The 19,639-nt window shown below is 36.4% G+C and overlaps 1 protein-coding gene across 3 annotated transcripts in view; it reads right to left on the reverse strand.

Moving 5' to 3' along the window:
• The window catches only part of RSPO2 (R-spondin 2), a 132,280-nt gene that overhangs the window by 27,817 nt on the left and 84,824 nt on the right, over positions 1 to 19,639 (reverse strand). For all 3 annotated transcript variants that reach the window (XM_060681868.2, XM_034422184.3, XM_087890851.1), the window contains exons 4-5: positions 15,267 to 15,410; positions 10,708 to 10,896 (exon numbers count right to left, since the gene is read on the reverse strand). In XM_060681868.2, coding sequence (XP_060537851.1) covers positions 10,708 to 10,896; positions 15,267 to 15,410 — 333 coding nt within the window. The remainder of the gene's footprint in view (positions 1 to 10,707; positions 10,897 to 15,266; positions 15,411 to 19,639) is intronic.

A 19,639-nucleotide genomic window follows, 5' to 3' on the forward strand; every position in this document is an offset into this window, starting at 1 on the left:
AGGAACATGTCATTATGGATTAGCAACATCTGCTTTTTACCAAGTTCTTCCAATGTATAATTGGCCAGAGACAGCTCTAACTTTTGTTCTGGACAACTGCAAGAATTTTTCATTAAGAAATGAAAATAAAAATAATACTACCGTGTTTCCCCAAAAATAAGACCTATCCTGGAAATAAGCCCTGGCTTGATTTTTATACCTGTGCCCAATATAAATCCTACCCCCAAAATAAGCCCTAGTTAATACCCTTCCCACTCTGGGGTGCATGGGGTGGGGTGAGGCACACAGGTAAAAATTAAACTAGGGTGGGGATGCAGGTGGAGCTGCCCTTAGGACAGTTGCACCAACACCTGCTTTGCCTTGCTGGCCCTTACTTCTGTGGCTGCTTGCTGCTGCTTGCATGCATTACCCCTGGCCTCCGTTTCACTACTGAGAAATGGGCTCCAGATTGACGCGTGCGACACCCACCCAGCCTCGTTTCACCATCAGAGGCCTTCAGAAAAGGCCTCTACAGCCAAGAAACAAAGTCCGTATTGATACACGCATTGCCGCTGGCCTTCGTTTTATCATCAGAGGCCTTCAGGAAAGGACTCTGCAGCCGATAACAGAGCTCTGCATTGATCCAGAGTTCTGTTATTGGCTGCAGAGGACTTAAGGAACTCCAGCAAGAACACAAAGATGATATTTGGACTGTTCTGAATGATACTTTAAAAGGCAACACAATGAATAGCAGACATACAAATACATTAAAAAAAGAAAGAGAAAAGTCTGCTATTAGCTCACTTTTCTAGTTACCTATATTGTTCTGTCCTTTATGAGATCAAATAAAAATATTTAATTATTTGAACTAAATAATTAAATAAACTATATGTTTATTTAAGCATACGGCTGCCCAACACATTTCATTACTCTGGGTGATTAACAATACTTTAAAAACCAACTAAGAAACCAGCCAAGGACGATATAATACCCAGTGCATCCGCACTAACTAAAAACATTTCTCATTCACACTGCACAAGTCAGGCTTACTATCCCATCCCCAGTTCAAATGGCAGAAAGACATCGCATGTTCTCCATTTGCAACCTCCTGCTGGCTTCCTCACTGACTTTGTTTGTCGGAAGCCGACAGGGAAGGTCACACATGACAATCATGTGATCGTGGGATGCTGCAAAGTTGTAATCACGAGCCAGCTCTGCGCACCCAGTTTGCGATCAGGTGAACACAAGGGAGCTGCAACAGCTGTAAACACAAGTATTGGTAATAAGTACCACTTGTTTAGCACTGTCATAAATGCAAACCATTGCTGAATGAGTGGCTGTTAAGTGAGGATCATTTGTACCCTTCACTGGATATCTTTAAGCAGGGGCTGAATGACCATCCATGAGGAAAGTGTTAATCTGGATTCCTAGAAGTTTAAATAAGCTCCTTCTGATTCTTTGATTCTATTAAAAAAATTTCTTTAGATAGGAAAAATGATGACATTTGGAAGGAGATATGTGTTGGAGACTATCATTCATTCCTTTCTTCTTTATTTATAAGTTTATCCTACATAATAATAAGTTTCTTGGGTTGGTTGATTTAGCATTAATAAGAATACAATGAGAGCGAGAAGGAAAGACATACAAACACACAATGGAAAAATCAGCGCAAATGCAGGATGAAACCTAAAGCTACAGCCAATGCTACGGATTTCCACTTAAGTCAGTGGGGTTCCCCCTTATCCCCCCTTCCAGCTTTTGCATATGCTTTACATCTGCTATAGGTCTCCCAACCATCTGGAGCTCATTTAGGCCTGGAGATGCAGGAGGAATAGGACTTCATTCTGTCCATGGTTTCTGCTCTCCACTATGGCAAGAGTTTATGTTTTTAAATAAATATATTTCCTCTGGAAAAAAAAAGTTCAAAATGGACTCTCTATTTTTCACAAATGGCTCACTGGACGGCATTTATCATCAACTTCTTGCAATGATCTGCTTCAGCATGATTCACAAAAGATCAAATGCCAGCTATGTTTTCTGATAACGGAATACATTGAAGTAGTTTGGCTTCCTTATGGAAATAATGTTTCGCCCCTCTCCCCCAGAAATTGGTAACAGAAAAGCACAATTGATAATGCAACATAATTTATCCCCTTTTGTTAGCGGAGCAAATTGCTTCCTGATGATTCAACATGTACTTTGCATACCCGTTTAATTCCTTGAATTATGAAATGATTTGCAAAAATGATCCCTTCAGCTACATCCACATCCAATTTTTGCAACTCCCCGCTCAAATGTGATGAACTTATTCAGAAAGAAATAGTAATTGTATACTTTAGTTTTGCATGTTGCAACTGTTGATTTTCTTGGAGTGAGGGTATTTTTCACCAGAATGCTTAATTTGACTTTTGCTCAAGCAGTAAGGTTTTTTTGCTGTGTCCTCAAATTCTTGATTTTTCTTTGGTTTTGAATTCTGGCTTCTCTCTTAAATCTGCCTTCTGGTTTGACTGTTAATTCTCACCAACACTTCTGCTCATTGGTTTGTTGTCTATTTTCTGGGCAGAGGTAATTTAACAAAATCAAATTTGAAAAATTAGGATTATTTGGGAGAAACAATGAGGAAAAGCAAGGGTATGGGGATAAGACAAGAGTTCTTTACTATATGAAACCCCTTTTATATAAACATACAAGAATCTTGCACATTTTTGGTGAGCATAATTAAGAATGGAGAAGAAATTAATTCAATTAGATGCTTTACACATTTTCCTATGGTCTTGAGGCTACTTTTGAATCCATTGGAAATTGTTCAAATATTGGTGAAAATATTTTTAAAAATGTGTTTGCCAAAGGAAAACATGCACAACAATGCAATATGTTGTACAGAAACTGTACAAACAAACTCTATCTTCTAGATAAATTATTGAAATTCAAGAATTCTTAACCGAATTCTTTTTAGCCTGTAAAGAGAAAAATAAGAAATAACTGCAAGTACTTGTATGATATGCCATGAAATTATTAATTAACGTAGATAAATAACTGAGAACTTACGAAGCAATTGATAGTTGCATGGTCTTAAATCAGATAATCCAATTAACAGAAGTTTGCAAGCAAGGAGAGATAATGAAGGGATTATGAAGCCTTAAATTCATATTCCTCTCATCGTCATCTTCTTGTTCTAGCAGGTAAGATCAAGCTATGAGCTTTTTTTTTTTTATTTAGAATACACTCAAGCATTTCTTTCCCAACAAAACCTAAGAGAAATCTGTCTCTAAGGACAGGAAAATGCTATATCAGGATATAGTTATAAAGTACTGTTTGCATACCAGACTGAGATTTTGATTTGATTTGATTTGATTTCCAACTTCATCAGATAAATTGAAACCATCCTAACAAGATGCACTGTACTATAAAGCCACTGTGCAGCCCTACGCCTTCATCAAGAGAGATAATTTTATTCTGGATATGGGGAGAATGTCTTCTAATTCACATTTTAATGCAAATGTTCAAATCTCATGCTTTGAAAGTAATGTATGAAATCAAACAGTTAATGTTAAATTTTCGTTTCATGAAGCAATTTAAACAAAGCATAAAGATGCATAGTTTAGGTAAGATATACAGAGATGTAGTATATAGTGAAAATAAGACGCAAATAAGTTTACATTTGGGGAAATGTTTGTAACCATGTACATTTTTGCAGAATTGTGGTAAAAAGTGAGCACATTTTCATGCACAGTCTTATTTGTAAAAACAATATTCTTTCAGTTTTATGCAGAAATTTGAACCCATTAAGAACAAAATGAAAAACAGAAAGGAATCCTTAATGTCAGATGCAATCATTCCAAATGTCAAATCTACATTTTAAACAACTATAGCTGTACAAACCTGAGAAGTTTTAAGTATGTAGGAGATTAAGGGCATAAAGGAAATGGTTGTTTCCTTTGGTCAAAGTATATGGGAACCCTGGAGTTGGGTGGCTAATAAATTCAAACAAGCGAACAAACAAATTATAATCCTTTCATAGAATTAAACAATTATTTTCAATTATTAGAAATAGAAAACAGAATTTTCATAAGAATATGATCTAACAAAGATGAAGTATAGAAAATCTGAATTGACTTTGTGCTATAAATATTTCATATGACCGCAGAACTGATTAGGGTTTCGGGCACATATTCTTCAGCCCCTTACCTGAAGTCTAGCAATATTACCTGTAAAGAATTTCATAGACCAGGTGTGTCCAATGTTTTGGCTTGCGTAAGCCGCATGAGTGAAGAGGAATTGTCTTGTCCACAAATAAAATACACAGTATAGCTAATATATACAAACACATATAATCATGTTAAAAATTTATAATCTTGTGAGACATTACTAGCTGTCCAAGGCTGCATGTGGTCCACAGGCTGGAAAATCTGTCCTAGATCAAAATACAACTTTTTATGAAGACTGTGCAATATTTAAATTCTAAAACCACAGATTCACTTACTAAAGACTCCAGATATCAATAAGGCTTTTTAGGCCAAATCTGTTCTCAAATTGTCAGATGGCTCAATTCTTAGTTGGCAACTCAATTCATTTCAAATTCACCTGGTGACTCTCAGGACTGAGAAGTGTACATGTTATTACACCTAAGAAACCTATATTGCTTTGCTTTTCATAAAAATAATTGCCATTTCGAGTTACTACGTGGCGGAGACAGTTGGCATTTTTCACCACTAGGTTTTTTTAGAATTCTAAAAACATGCTATAAGTACTATAAAAAAGAGTGGGAAGCTTATCTATTATGGGGAAAAAAACACAGGTAAAAATATGACCAAAATTGAATAATCTTGTTTATAAATTGCAATGTTACCAATTGAAAAAATTGTATACTTAAGATTAAGGTCACTTTTGTGAAGGTTGCCTGAGCAAAGCATAAATATGACTACTTTAGAAACCTAGTTGTCCAGGGATAAAATTATTGTCAAGAACCAAAGAAGTCCTTGGGGCTATTAATCTTTTCCTATTTTTTTTCAAAGCAGATTATTCTAAAATTGACTCTACAATTGACTCAATAACAAACTAAGAATCTACCTTTAATAGTCACTGCTATTGTTATAGATAAGCTCTTAGTTTTTACAATGCATTGTCAACCTATTGTAGCGCCTACCTGTCCTTGGCTATTTCTACAGGGTCTAGTACATGGATGGATGCATCAGGAAATCCCCAAGCAAGATTAGGAAGTTGAAAGAGCATGCCATAAAAATAAACATCGAGCCTTTGCCCTATAGCTGCCAACAAAATTGCATGGATATGACTTGTGGTCCCCGGGAGTCGAGTTCTATTCAAAGGAAAATTTAATGCATTAGGGGAGGTACCATTGCTTTTTATTAAGTTTCTGCATTCTTCATATCAGAGAACATGCAACTGTATGGACCGCTCCTGGTGATCATGATCCATGTTATTTATATTCCTGCAATGACATCAATCATCTGCATGGTCCTGGTATTTACAGTTAAGAAATACTTAATATACTTAGCTATTCTTTGTTGTAAAGAGTCCAGGTTGATGTACAAACTTTGCTTGTAATCCTAAAGACCTCTGAAAGCAAAAGAAAAGGCAAAAAGAAAAAAGAAAACCCACAAAAATTCCTGTCCCAGGACAGGTTCTAAGCATATTTAGCTTGAGGAACCTAGAACTCTCTCTGTTGATCTGCCCCATGCCCAGAGTTGGGGGAAAAGTTCTCATTACTCTTCATGCACTGAAGGAATGCAAGGAAGAAGTATGGAAAAAAGGGCTAGAGAACTTTGAAAATAGGATTGGCAAAATTGGCTTGGCTGCCTGATGGATAACTTTCACTTTGATATAAGTAATATTCTTGCTCAAACTACCAAATACTTTCATTACGGTGCTTATGACACACTTTTACAAGGATGTCAGCTCCCATCTGGGGTGATGAGGCTGGTTCTCCCAATGACTCAACTCCTTCTTATCCAACTGGATGTTGGATAGAACTGTGATAGAAGATGATGTATAACCCCCCAGAATTCTACTTTGTCAAAACTTTATATGAAGCTTCTATGAGAAGTCAGCTATGATTTTGAGACGAAAATTTAGGGTCTATCATTCTAATCCATCTTTGTTTCCTTTTTTATTGCTAGCAAGTCAGTGTATTGCTAGACTCAAATCTAGTAACTGTCCACTGGAATGGGGCAGCCAATATATTCATGTTTAATTTGTAGTCTTCCAGAACTCCTAAATCATTGTCACATATTACTACAGCCAAACCAGGTAACACCTATCTTGTTTCTGTACATTTGATTCTTCCTATCCAAACACAGATGCCTACATTTCTCCAACTGAACTGCACTTTATTGGATAAGTTCCAAAATTCAAACCTACTAATAGTCTTCTTATGTACTAGGACCTCTACTCAGATTTGGGTTATCTGCAAACTTGATCTGCATCTATTCTAAATCATCATCTAAGTCAATGTTGAATATGTGGAAGAACGCTAGATCCAAGACACAGGATTTCTCCTTCCATGGACACAGAATTATTAATAACATGTGCTGTTACAGTTGTTCCATCAGCTGTGACCATCAGATTTGATAAAGTTGTTTGATTTTATGAAAGAGGCTTTAGTCAAACTTTATCAAGCACCTTGAAATTTAAGTAAACCACATCTACAGTGTTCCTTTGATCTATTAACTATATATATAAAAATAGATAGTTCAGTAAGATTTGTCTGCCATCACCTATAACAAACCTATGCTGGGTTCTAACAATCACCTTGTTTCTTTCAATGTGTTTGCAAGGATTCTTTTTCCAGGATTGTCTCAAATACTTACCAGTCTGCAGTTTTGTTCTTTTGTGAGGGTTGTTGTTTTTGGGGGGGCTCAGCTTATTTCTTTTTCTTTTTTTGAAGATGGAAACAACATTAGCTCTTCTCTAATCTTCTGATACTTCTGATTCTCAAAGATTACAGTCAGTGATTTTAAGATCCTATACTACCAGCCACCTACCCATTTTTTTAAGTACCTTTAGTATGAGAGTGTTCTCTCCTCAATTCTTTACCTATGTTGACTTGAAACTAATCAAGGAGAGAAGCAACTTAGAACTAAGGAGAAATTTCCTGACAGTTAGAACAATTAATCAGTGGAACAACTTGCCTCCAGAAGTTGTGAATGCTCCAACACTGGAAGCTTTTAAGAAGATGTTGGATAACCATTTGTCTGAAGTGGTGTGGGGTTCCTGCCTAAGAAAGGGTTGGACTGGAAGACCTTCAAGGTCCCTTCCAACTCTGGATGCATCTCTAAATGTATTTCTGTCCTATCCTCTACCATGTCACCTTTCCCAGGTTGGACCACATGTTTTAATGTGAAACGGGAAATTAAGCAGTTCAAGCTTCCCCTTGCTGCCTGTCACCATTTCATTATATTCTCTAACCAATAGACTAATTGATATTCACTTGGATGGCAGAAGTATTGCATAAACTGGCCACTGCTACAGAGGCTACCACAAACCAGATGATTATTCTTCAACTGTTTTATTAGCATGTTAAATATGATACTTCACACTTGCAAAACAGAAAAGTCCAATCCAAACCATAAAGAATCATCTATTGGAAAAGCAAACAGGGTTTAGTGCTAGCTCTAAATCAAAAAAAGATGAAATTTTTCAAAACAGTAAAAGCTGAAGTATTAACATAGCTAAGCTATTAATCTCATTAAAGTGTTTTCCTTCCCAAGAAAATCCCATTTTGGGTGATATCCAAAAATCAGCAGTGTGGAAAAGTTTGGAGCCATTGGAAATCTATTTTTCATTTTATTAACCACTTTTAATAGTTCCCTAACCTACTTGATGACTGCAGAAACAACTTGAAATATGGCCTGTCCCTCAAGAAGTATTTAGTTTTATTAATTACAAATCACCAAATCATTATGTTTTCCTCTATTTTTTGAGGCACCATTCCAAAATATGTAAGGCTGGAGATATTTAAAATTCAATTAACTGAAAAAGCAGTTGAAAAAAATAACATTTTTTTCTGATGTCTATGACTAAGGCAGTGTTCTTCAATTTAGGGTCTTCTAGAAATTGAAAATTGAATACATCCAAAAACAACCAAGTTCAGAAAAGTTGTAATTATGTAATCCAAACTAACTCATTTAGGTGTCTTCTACCACTGATCAGGAATATTGTTCTGGGTAGAAAATGGACCACATATAATTTATTTGATGTTGTGCTGGGATATTCATGAACAGTTGTTCCACTAACAGAAGGGAAAAGAACTGACATATGTTGTTATATAACATTATAAAAATATATTGCAAAATAATACAGAGTCAATAATACAGAAAAAGAAAATGTTATATTTTGTTAGCATTGAAAACTCAAATTGTACGTGAGACAAGGGAAATGCTTCAACATTTCACTTTATTGTTAATCAGCATATCCTTGTCTTATTAGCTTCTGTAGCTATTTTAGCCAGTTGGATTGTATGGTTCATTAATAATCATTACTACTCCAAGTAATTCATTTTAAGGTGACAAACACACAAGGCTAAAATTTATTAATTCAGAAAACCGCAGGCAAAAAGTTTTATGAAGCAAAATTTCATTGAAAAATCCAAGCAAAAGGAGAAATAAATCCAAAATCAGTATGAATTTTCATATCAACTGTGTTCTCTCTCTCTCTTTTTTCTTTTAAAGATATGTAAATGAACATATCAAGCAAATTTAAAACTAAGAGAAATCCAGATTGAGGCACCCATTTGTGTTTTATCTGCGCACAAAAAAACATATCATGCTAAACGTGGCTACTAGGTGCATACCGGAAGGCCTGAAATATTTCAAAATGACATCTGTGAATCTCAGTTAAAGGTTTTGAACTTTATGTGGTAGAAGTCATTAAGCAGCCTCTAAGTCAAATCCAGACAATATTCTCTCTTCCCTGCTTTCTTTTTAGGGTCTCTTCACTTCTAATTTTATTTTCATCAACCTGTTGTTGGCAGTGGATCCCACATACTACCCTCATTTCCTTCCTTGCTTGCTTGGACAGGACCCACCTACCAAGTAGTTTGTATGTCAGAGGAAAGACAAACCAGTTTAAAAATAGGGAAGAAGATACTGAGAAATTTGTTTTAAAAAGTTTGCTTAATACTAAATTGAAAAGAGGTCCTTACTGCAAGCAAATCCATAAAACCATCAGTAAATTTAATAGTTGGGCTTCCAGTGTGACTCTTCAAGATGCTCCCGAGAATAATAAAATGAAAAAAGGCATTTCCAACTATAATACCATGCATAAAAACAAAACGGATACTATAAACTATTTTAATCCACATTCAAGTATGTCTGATTGCTCAGTTACAGGATCAAAGAAAAACCATTCCTCCTGCATGGAGCTAAATAAATGGGTCCTAGTGTGTTAAAGCAGACCACATAAAGTGTACCAATGGAATATAAACAAAACAAACTGAAATAGAAAGCATATGTCACAATGCACACACAGTTGACCCCATCTCTGGTTATTTCCTGGTTTTGGTTTAATCCATCCCACTTTATTAGTGCCTTTGGTTACATAAACTAATACTTATACTGCACGTTGCTATGAGTTTATAAAATTAAGAACATTAGGAAGTTTTTTTAAAAAACAACTCATCTTTAACAAATACTTCTCCCTCTTAATTCTCTATCCCTTAGTATTTCCTCTGTAATTAAGAATGAGCAAAGAGCGAAAGAGGTGGTTAATGTTATAAAGTTTTTAAAAAAAAAACATCCAGTCAAATCATAATTAATTATAGAAGGCAGCAAAATATAGGAGCAATCTATCCCTGACCACAAATGGGCTACAAAGTATGTCATCTGACTATTAAATCATATTGCATTAAAAAGCTGTCCAATTAGATCTGCAATGCACTATGTAAGTTTTCCTGTTTCTCCAGATGGGTTGGCCTACGGATCATCCATTTCCAAATCAACAAAGCTATGAAGAAGTATAATAAAATCCATCTGGTAGGGGCCATCTTGGGAAAAGTTGCTGCACACAGCTACTTAGAAGCAAGTGTCACTGAATGCATGTACTTCTGATCACACAGACATAGATTTGGGCTGTAGTAAGTCTTGCGAGGTACTCCTCGAGTTACGACCACAATTGCACCCAGAATTTATATTGCTAAATGAAACATTGTTAAGTGAGTTTTCGCCCATTTTACGACCTTTTTTGCCACACTTGTTAAGTGAATCATTATAGTTGTTAAGTTAATAACCCGGTTGTTAAGTGAATCTAGCTTCCCCATTAACTTTGCTTGTCACATGAACCTGGGACACTGCCACCGTCATAAATAGGAGTCAGTTGCCAAGCATCTGTATTTGGATCACGTGACCATGGGGATGCTGCAATAGTCATAACTGTGAAAAACGGTCATAAGTCACTTTTTATCAGTGTTGTTCTAATTTTGAATGGTCACTAAATGAACTGTTGTAAGTTGAGGACTACTTCTATTAACAAAACCTGGTCCTTCATTACTACAGAACAAGATCCTATGTAGGGTGTTTCAAAATTTCATTCCTTTGTTCTACCTCTTCAGATACAGTCTGCGTTTCAGCATATGTGTATTAAGAGAAAAGGAGTCCCAGTACTTGATTTAATAAATAAATAAAGGAAAACATTCGATATCTCATAGTTGAGCAAAATTAGCTTTAGTCAGAAATAAGTGCTTATGGTGTTTGTTTGAAAATTTAGCGTCCTTACCTCCTGGGCAGTGTCTCAAGGCCATTTTGCATCTTCTGGACTCTGCAATGGTGGGACACGGTATCGTATCTTTTGCAGGCTTTTTTACAATTTGCCTCGTTCTCGTTTCCAGACCCCACTTAAATCCGCAGGTCTTGTTATTTGTGCTGCAAACTGCCCACTCACTCCAGGGGCCCACTTGGCAACCTTCTGGAAAAATCAACACATACATACACACACCTAGTTAGTATTTTTGTCTTTTAATATTTGCACCTTCCAGAATATAGAACCCTGGGGGGGGAAATTAAAACACGCAAACTTTTCATTAGGTTTACTCCCTAACTCAGGGCTGTGAAACTCACAGCCTGCAGGCAGGATGCGTCACATGCTGGTCACACCCATGCCCATTTTAGCGAAGGACGAAAAAGTTGTGATACATCACGTGACAATGCCGTGACAATGCAGGTTTGACACCCCTGCCCTAGCTAATGAAGAATCCAAGAGAATTTGAAAGTTTATAAGCTTTATAAATGTATTATTTATTAATATCTGGATAGGCTTAAAATTGATTGCACAGCTATCTTCTAAATCTCTCATTTGTTAATGCTTAAAGAAAACAGGAAATACAGCCAAAATATAATTCAAATTATTCAGATTAACTGAAATAATTCATCTAATCATCAGTCACACTTCATGGGAATATTTTAAAGCACTAACTCAAAGTAGGGCAGAAAAATTCTAGAATTAATTTTATCGAGCTATTCTGATTAATTGATTTCCAACTCTTTACTTGAAAACCTTGGGGAAATTTAGATGCAACTGATGGAAATTCAAAGAAGGATATAGTTGATGCAAAGCTAATTTATATGCCACAATTCTTCTATTTCAAATCTTAGAAAATGAAAAATAAAACTGAACACTAAAGATCTTCATATACTTTGGGCAAACATTACATTTCACCCATGCTTGCTAACTAATATTAGTTACTAAAGTCTGTTGTGTAATTTTCCAATTTTCACAAAAACTTACAGCCAAAAAAGGTACTTAATAACCATTATCACCAATAAAATCTAGACAGAATTCAGTTAGTATAGTGAACAGTCCAGGGGTGGGTTCTAAATTTTTTTACTACCGGTTCTGTGGGCGTGGCTTATGGTGTGGGTGTGGCTTGGGATCATGTGACTAGGTGGGCGTGGCTAGCTGGTCAGAGTCATTTCTGGAAGGTCCTCGCACTTACGACCAGTCCTCGCACTTACGACCCATCTCATTTGTTTGCTTTTAACATTGATCAGCTGTAGGACGGCCCTTTGAAGCCCCGCAGCAAGAGTTTAAACAGTTTCTTTTCCCTCTAGTCATCAGCTGGGACTCAGGAGGCAGCAATAGATTGGGGGTGGACCAAATAAAAGGTAAGAATAACGTGGGGGGTGGGGGAGTGGGAGGGTAGGGGGGAGAACCGGTTCAGTGACGTCATATCATCACCACTACCGGCTCGGCCGAACCGGACCGAACCGGGAGGAACCCACCACTGGAACAGTCATATGGAATGTATTAACATGTACAAAATACTTTTATAGCCACCTCTAGATGACTTCCTAATAAAGATTTAATATAGTTTACTGTTACCACAAATAATATCTTAATAATAACAAAGAAGAGTAGAGTAGAGTAGAGTAGAGTAGAGTAGAGTAGAGTAGAATAGAATAGAATAGAATAGAATAGAATAGAATAGAATAGAATAGAATAGAATAGAATAGAATAGAATAGAATAGAATAGAATAGAATAGAATTCTTTATTGGCCAAGTGTGATTGGACACACAAGGAATTTGTCTTGGTGCATATGGTCTCAGTGTACATAAAAGAAAAGATACATTTGTAAAGAATCATAAGATACAACACTTAATGATAGTCATAGGGTACAAATAAGCAATCAAATCATATTAGGAAACAGTCAATATAAATCATAAGGATACAAACAACAAGGTTACAGTCATAAGTGGAAGGAGATGGGCGATGGGAACAATGAGAAGATTAATAATAGTGCAGACTTAGTAAATAGTTTGACAGTTTTGAGGGAATGATTTGTTTAGCAGAGTGGTGGCATTAGGGAAAAAACTGTTCTTGTGTCTAGTTGTTCTGGTGTGCAGTGCTCTATAGCGTCGTTTTGAGGGTAGGAGTTGAAACAGTTTATGTCCAGGATGTGAGGGGGCTGTAAATATTTTCACAGCCCTCTTTTTGACTCGTTATTTTATAGTAACCCATAGTATCTTAAATTGTGAGCCAATTTGTTGTAAAAAGCTCCAGGCTATAAACCGGGAGATGATAAATCCTAGCTTCACCTTAGTGACAAAACTAGATGCGTAACCTTGGCCAGTCACTTCTCTCGGCCTCAAGAAGGCAGGAATGGCAAGCCATTTCTGAAAAATACTGCCAAGAAAACTGCAGGGAATTGTTGCCAGGAGTCAAAACCGACTTGAAGGAGCAAAATATTTCTTAAATTGCACAGTAACTAAACACAGGAGTGTCCAGGAGCCTTCAGAGCATCCTTATGATTTATTTGGAGAAATGCCATCAGGTTTCAGAAACAGATATTTCCCTAGGACCCATTATTCTAGATTTATTAACAGTCAGATGAATTGCGTTGCTTTAACTTTATTACAGCACATTAGCCATTTCCATTTAGCTTATGCACCGAGCAATAGCCAACATTTTAATGCAGTGATGTAATGGATAACTATGTCAACATCCAGTTAGATCTCAGACTATATTAAAAGATCATTATTTTACTTAAATACACAGACATTGACACATACCAGCATGTTTCTCAATAATTCAAAGAACGCAAAAGGAAAAAATTGTAATTCTGATATTCTTGCCACCACAGCTTGAAAATGAGCTACCTATCAACAGCTGATATCCTTGTCTGTGTAGCAAACACATAACATGGTATAAAACTACTCTAGGATTATATATGATTACATTTGCAGAGGGAAAGGGAGCTAGTAGAGAGCTAATGCACCTTGTGTCCAATCCAGTAGTGGGTTTCAAATCCCGGCACTACCGGTTCACTATCGGTAGTGCATGGGCACGCGCAGGCACAGAGCATTTTTGATGACGTCTGGGTGGGTGGTTGGAGCCTGCCGCCGCCGCCGCTACCAGTTTGCCTGAACCAGGACGAACCGGAAGAAACCTACCACTGGACCAATCACACTTGGCCAATAAAGAATTCTATTCTATTCTATTCTATTCTATTCTATTCTATTCTATTCTATTCTATTCTATTCTATTCTACTCTACTCTACTCTACTCTACTCTACTCTACTCTACTCTACTCTACTCTACTCTACTCCACTCCACTCCACTCCACTCCACTCCACTCCACTCCACTCCACTCCATTCCATAAGTAGAGATGTCCTGCTGCCAATAGAGAAGGCTATTTTTCATTGTCGAATAGATTTATAGAAAACGGGTAATATCAGCTGTGGTCAAAGCAAGCATTGACGTTTTGCAGCACACAGGTAGTCATTGTTTAGTGATAGCCTTAGACAGCAACCATTCACAATTGTAACAGGGATGAAAAAGTAACTTCACAACCAATGCTAGCATTTACAACAAGAAGAAGCCTTCAGTGTAAAACTGACTAAGATCTGGTCAGTTTCAAGCAGTAGCTGAAATGCAAAGGGTTCTAATCACATAATTAATAAGCTTGTTAACTAGCAGTTAGCAGTTTTAGGGGAGTGATGTCCTGTGAGAAAAGTAGCTTGGGAAAAGGTATCTTGTTTAAGTAATTTCTCCGAGGCGATAAAAAGAAAAAGGAAAAAAAAAAAGCCAGGCACAGAAGTTCATCTGAATGAGACGGTAGCAATCAGCAATCTTTACTGTCTCTCTCTCTCTCTCTTTTTTCTTTGTCATATGGTTAGCTTAGTGACTGTGTCAGAGACCATTTCACAAAAATCAGTTACGGTCACTAAACAAGAACTCCTTGTAAATAGAATCAGGCTACATATAAACAGTCTCTATAATTTAATCAAATACAGAAAATAGATTCAAAAGGTTATATATCAATGGTGGATTGCCCCTGGTTCGGACTGGTTCGCAAGAAATGGTAGTAAAACCGGCGGGAGGCCCCGCCCACCACCCCGGATGTCGTCATCGGTGGTCTGTGCATACGCAGAAGCAAGGCGCGATCCCGTTGCGAACTGGTAGTAAAGGTAAGTAGAACCCACCCCTGTTACATATATATTAGGATGCAAGGTTAGACAGAACAGAACAGATCAGAACAAGACAGGACAGGACACATAAGGAATTTGTCTCCGGTACATAAGCTCACAGTGTAAATATAAACAGCAAGTAATAGGTCATAGATCATAAATCATAGTTACGATGATTAATCATAAGTAACAAACAACAATTGATAAATCATAAGATACCAATAAGAGAAGGTAGTAGGAGAGGTGAGAAGATGGGAAAAGATGAGAAATGAGACAGTGCTGTGGGAATTAAGTATCTTTGTGTCTAGTTGTTTTGGCACAATGTAATTCAAGAAGGATAATATAGCAGAAATCATGTCTAAGTACTCACCCACACATTCCATAGATTCATCTAAATGGACAAAACCATCAGGGCATTCTCCAAAGCAACGGCCTCGGTAGAGATAAAAGCCAGGTTTGCATTTGGTGCAAAAATCTCGACTAAAACAAGAATCACAGTTCTCTATTCTGCATCCTAAAAAGAGGAAAAATATATGCATTTGAGTTTGGTAGCTTATGAAACAATATAATGCAGAAGGGAGTGAGATGCGAATACTTAGTTGTAGTCCTTCAAATTATAACCATTGGACAATTCTCAGGATTTCTTGCCAGGAAGGCCAAAGGGAATTCTGGGATTTAAGAATCCCCAAACATCTAGAACAATGTTTTTCAAATTTGGCAACTTTAAGAGGAATGGCCTTCAACTCTCAGGATTCCCTAGCCAGAAGCTGAAGGTTGGGGAAATCTGGAAGTTGAAGTCCACACGTCTTAAGTTGCCAAGTTTGAGAAACGCTGAGCTAGAACATCAGATTGGAGAAGACTGATGGACTGGATACTTCAGCCAGATTTCCCATTCCCAAATGACTTGAATAACACTGAAGTTTGCCCAATTCATAAGTGGTTACATGACTTTTAAATATGTGTGGCCGCTCTTCCAGATTTATTTTACCCTAGAATAAATGCACAGATGGTTCACACATTTCAGATCACATGTGTGGAACAAATACCTTATTCCCTTTCTCATAGATAGCCTTTTATAAACATTTCATGCACACCCCGCATGGATGCATGGTTGGTTTTTTAAAACCCATTAACATCAATAGATTTTTTAAAAATCATCCATATGTAGAATATATGTAGACATTCGTAAATAAAGGGTTGAGAGAAAGAGTTAACTGTTTCCTGCATGCAGTTGTCACAATATGGATCAGGCAACTTGTTCTTAAATATAAGTTGCTGTTTCCTAACCTGTTTTGTGGTTTTAACTTTTGTAATTTGAGAGGGATTTATTGCTCTGCGTTGCTATATCCCATTTTAACTTTACTTTAAAGTGAAGCATAATTACTAAAATTTTGTAGAAACAGGCTCGACATAAATCAGAAAGTGTTGTCTATAATAATGCCCATTGTACAAATTATGTACTTTAGCCTAAGTCTCTCGATATAAGGGACACAGTAGCTCAGTGGCTAAGATGCTGAGTTTGTCAATCGAAAGGTCGGCAGTTCAGCGGTTCAAATCCCTAGTGTCGCGTAACCGAGTGAGCTCCTGTTACTTGTCCCAGCTTCTGCCAACCTAGCAGTTCAAAAGCACTTAAAAAATGCAAGTAGAAAAATAGGGACCATCTTTGGTGGGACGGTAACAGCGTTCTGTGCGCCTTTGGCATTTAGTCATGCTGGCCACATGACCACGGAGACGTGTTCGGACAGCGCTGGCTCTTCAGCTTTGAAACGGAGATGAGCACTGCCCCCTAGAATCGGGAATGACTAGCACATATGTGCGAGGGGAACCTTTACTTTTACCTTACCTTGATGTAAAATTATTTTTGATGTTTAAATTCTGTTTTGTTGAATGGGATGAAAAGAATATAGAGGCCAAAACTGATAAAATGTATAGAATAAATACAGGATTTGCAAAAATAAGAAATGTTCCAACCTGATAAACTTTGACAAGAAGAAGACAGGTTTTGCAGCAAGACTGAAGATCCATGTGTGATTGTGCTTAAAGAAATTTGGATTAGAATATTGTATTAGAAAAAAGAGTACTTCTTTTTGTTGGTTGGACAGAGAGGAGAGCTGGTTTGAAAGAGGGGTCAAAGAGAACTTCTATGTCAAAATTGAACAGCCCTCTCTCTGGGAGAGGGGGAGGGATAGGACATCATCTATCTCCAGTCTACAACACAGTCCTTTGAACAGTTCCAAGAAGGCTCCACATCCATTTGCACCACTCAGGTGACCCTGATGACACAGATAAACCTCCAGGTGGTCTTAATGACTTGCTAAAAGGATGCAAAACCCCAGCTGTCTACAAGGAGTATAATCCTTCCATTCCCCACCATCCAGTCAGAGCTGAAGAAGCTTCTTGGATGAGAAGTAAAACTTCTTCAAAAAAACCCAAGAAAGTCCAGTTGTCTCTTGAAAAAAGCACTTTTGGAACATCCTTTTTCAGAATAGATATGATTTGGATTTCAAAGAATTTGGCTACCAAGAGAAATAAAACAGAATTATCAAAACATATGGGGTTCATAATCCTATGAGTTTGGTTTATAAAATAAAATCTACTTCTTTTTAGATGGAGATTAATGAAATGTTACAGGAAAAAAAGCAATAATGGAAAATTGCAAAAAGAAATCAAAATAATTATTTCAAAATAATTTAGATAAAGTTACTGTTTAAAAAAGGTTTGGAATATAACCAAAGTTTTTGTCAGAGGTTATTAATACAACACAATATCAAACTCAAAAAAGAAGATGCGAGAGAAAAAAACCAAACTTTTTTCATATGAGATAAATTTTTAAAAAGAATTAAAGAAATTTTCAGGTAACATACCGTAAGTATTTCTCAGCAAATTAAGCTTATACAATGACGGCTATCTGTCTAAGAGAAATGGAAATAAAAATGTATTCTGTAACGCAAAAGAAAATTGAGTTTGTACACAAGCCAAGGAAGTGGCAAGCATATAAAATACAAAAAGCAAATGTTATTGAAACTACAAGAGGGAGATGGTGTATTAATGGATAATGTGGCTATGCAAAAAAGCATTTCAGCAATATGATTCCAATTTGTCTAAAGGATAAGATATTTCTCTGGAGAAAACAAATGAATATTTAAAGAAACAAAATTTACTGAGGATTACAACCATTTTATCTGATAGCTTGAAAATAGTTTGCAATAATTTATCCCCGAGCAACAATGTAAATTTATGGCCCTCAGCACAAGGGGCAATTTATAGACAAGGAATAATGCGCAAACACAAATAGCTAAAATATCACATTATACTAGAATTTTGCCAAGGGGAATGCAAAATAAAATCAAGAGAACAATTGGTGGCAGAAGGATATAGTTCCCAATGGTTTTCTTATTTACAGTACAGTTACCAGAAAGAATTAAAGTAAACAAAAGAGCTTATGGTATTGAACGTGGTAAGACTTAGTTTGAAATAGAATTGTGTACAAAATGATGAACACGTGATTGCTAAAATGTATAAACGTTTACTGAAATATGAAATAGAAGAAGAAGTGAAAGAATGTTTGATAACGTGGGCTAAAAACTGTGGTTACAATGTAGAGATTGAACAAGGGGAAAGCACGTGGTTGAAAGAATTTAAATTTGCACTGTTATCATAGAATGTATAAAGGCACTTCAAACTGATATTAGAAATGTAAACAAAAAGGGTCCTTTTATCATGATTTGTGGAGCTAAACAACTTTTGGATGCAAATACATACACTGATTCAGAGGATTTTAAAGATTAATATGTAATTGAAACCAAAGACTTGATCTTGGAACCTAGGGACAAAACAGTGGACATTTGTTTTTGTATATGAAAACTACAGTGAGATTATTGCATGTACAAAGATGCGGAAATTTGGCAATAACTACAATGGATAAATGTTTGGTGAAAATGATAGAACTTGCTGAGATGACCAACGGATTTGTTTGATCAGAGAAAAGACAATATCTTTATTTGTTGATGATTGGAAACCTCTTGTGAGGATTTTGTATGCATAAAACAGAAAAAAATGAACGTAAGGTTTTGATGATTTTTCTTTTTCTTTCCTTCTTACAGTTTTAACTTTTCTTTGATATATTTTCTTTCTTTTTTCTTCCCTATTAATTTGGACACTGATAAGTTACTTATATGCAAAAAAAACAACAAAAAACCAGCAGTAAATGTGTAGATGAATGTTATAGAAGTGGATTTTGCATGCTGGCTAGAAAATAGGGATTAAAATGAGGTTTTCCAATTTTTCTGTAAACCAATGTTACCAGTGAAGATTTCAGACAGTTGTGGGAGGAAGATTGAAAAAAAAGAGGATACAAACACTGACGTAATTATTTTGTTTGTGAAAAAACATGATTTATTGATAGGAGGTTATTGCATAAAAACTTGACCATGATTTGTTAGTGCAATCATATATAATGGTACCAAAGGTACCTGTTGTGTTGTGTTTCATGGGATATATTTCCATGTAGACAGAGATAGGACTACAAAACACATTTACACAAATGGATAACTGCCACAGGGGCTGCCACAAAGAAGAGGGAGCGAAGCTACTGTATTTTTCGGAGTATAAGACTCTTCTTTCCCCCCCCAAAAAAAAGGGGGTGAAAATTTAGGTGCGTCTTATACTCCGAATGTAGCCCCACCCACCCACTGGCCCCCACCCTTTTTTTTAAAAAAAATTGATTTATATGCCGCCCTTCTC

The sequence above is a fragment of the Pantherophis guttatus genome, chromosome 3 (assembly GCF_059756535.1).
Source record: "Pantherophis guttatus breed Tessera chromosome 3, ASM5975653v1, whole genome shotgun sequence".
Taxonomy (NCBI): domain Eukaryota; kingdom Metazoa; phylum Chordata; class Lepidosauria; order Squamata; family Colubridae; genus Pantherophis; species Pantherophis guttatus.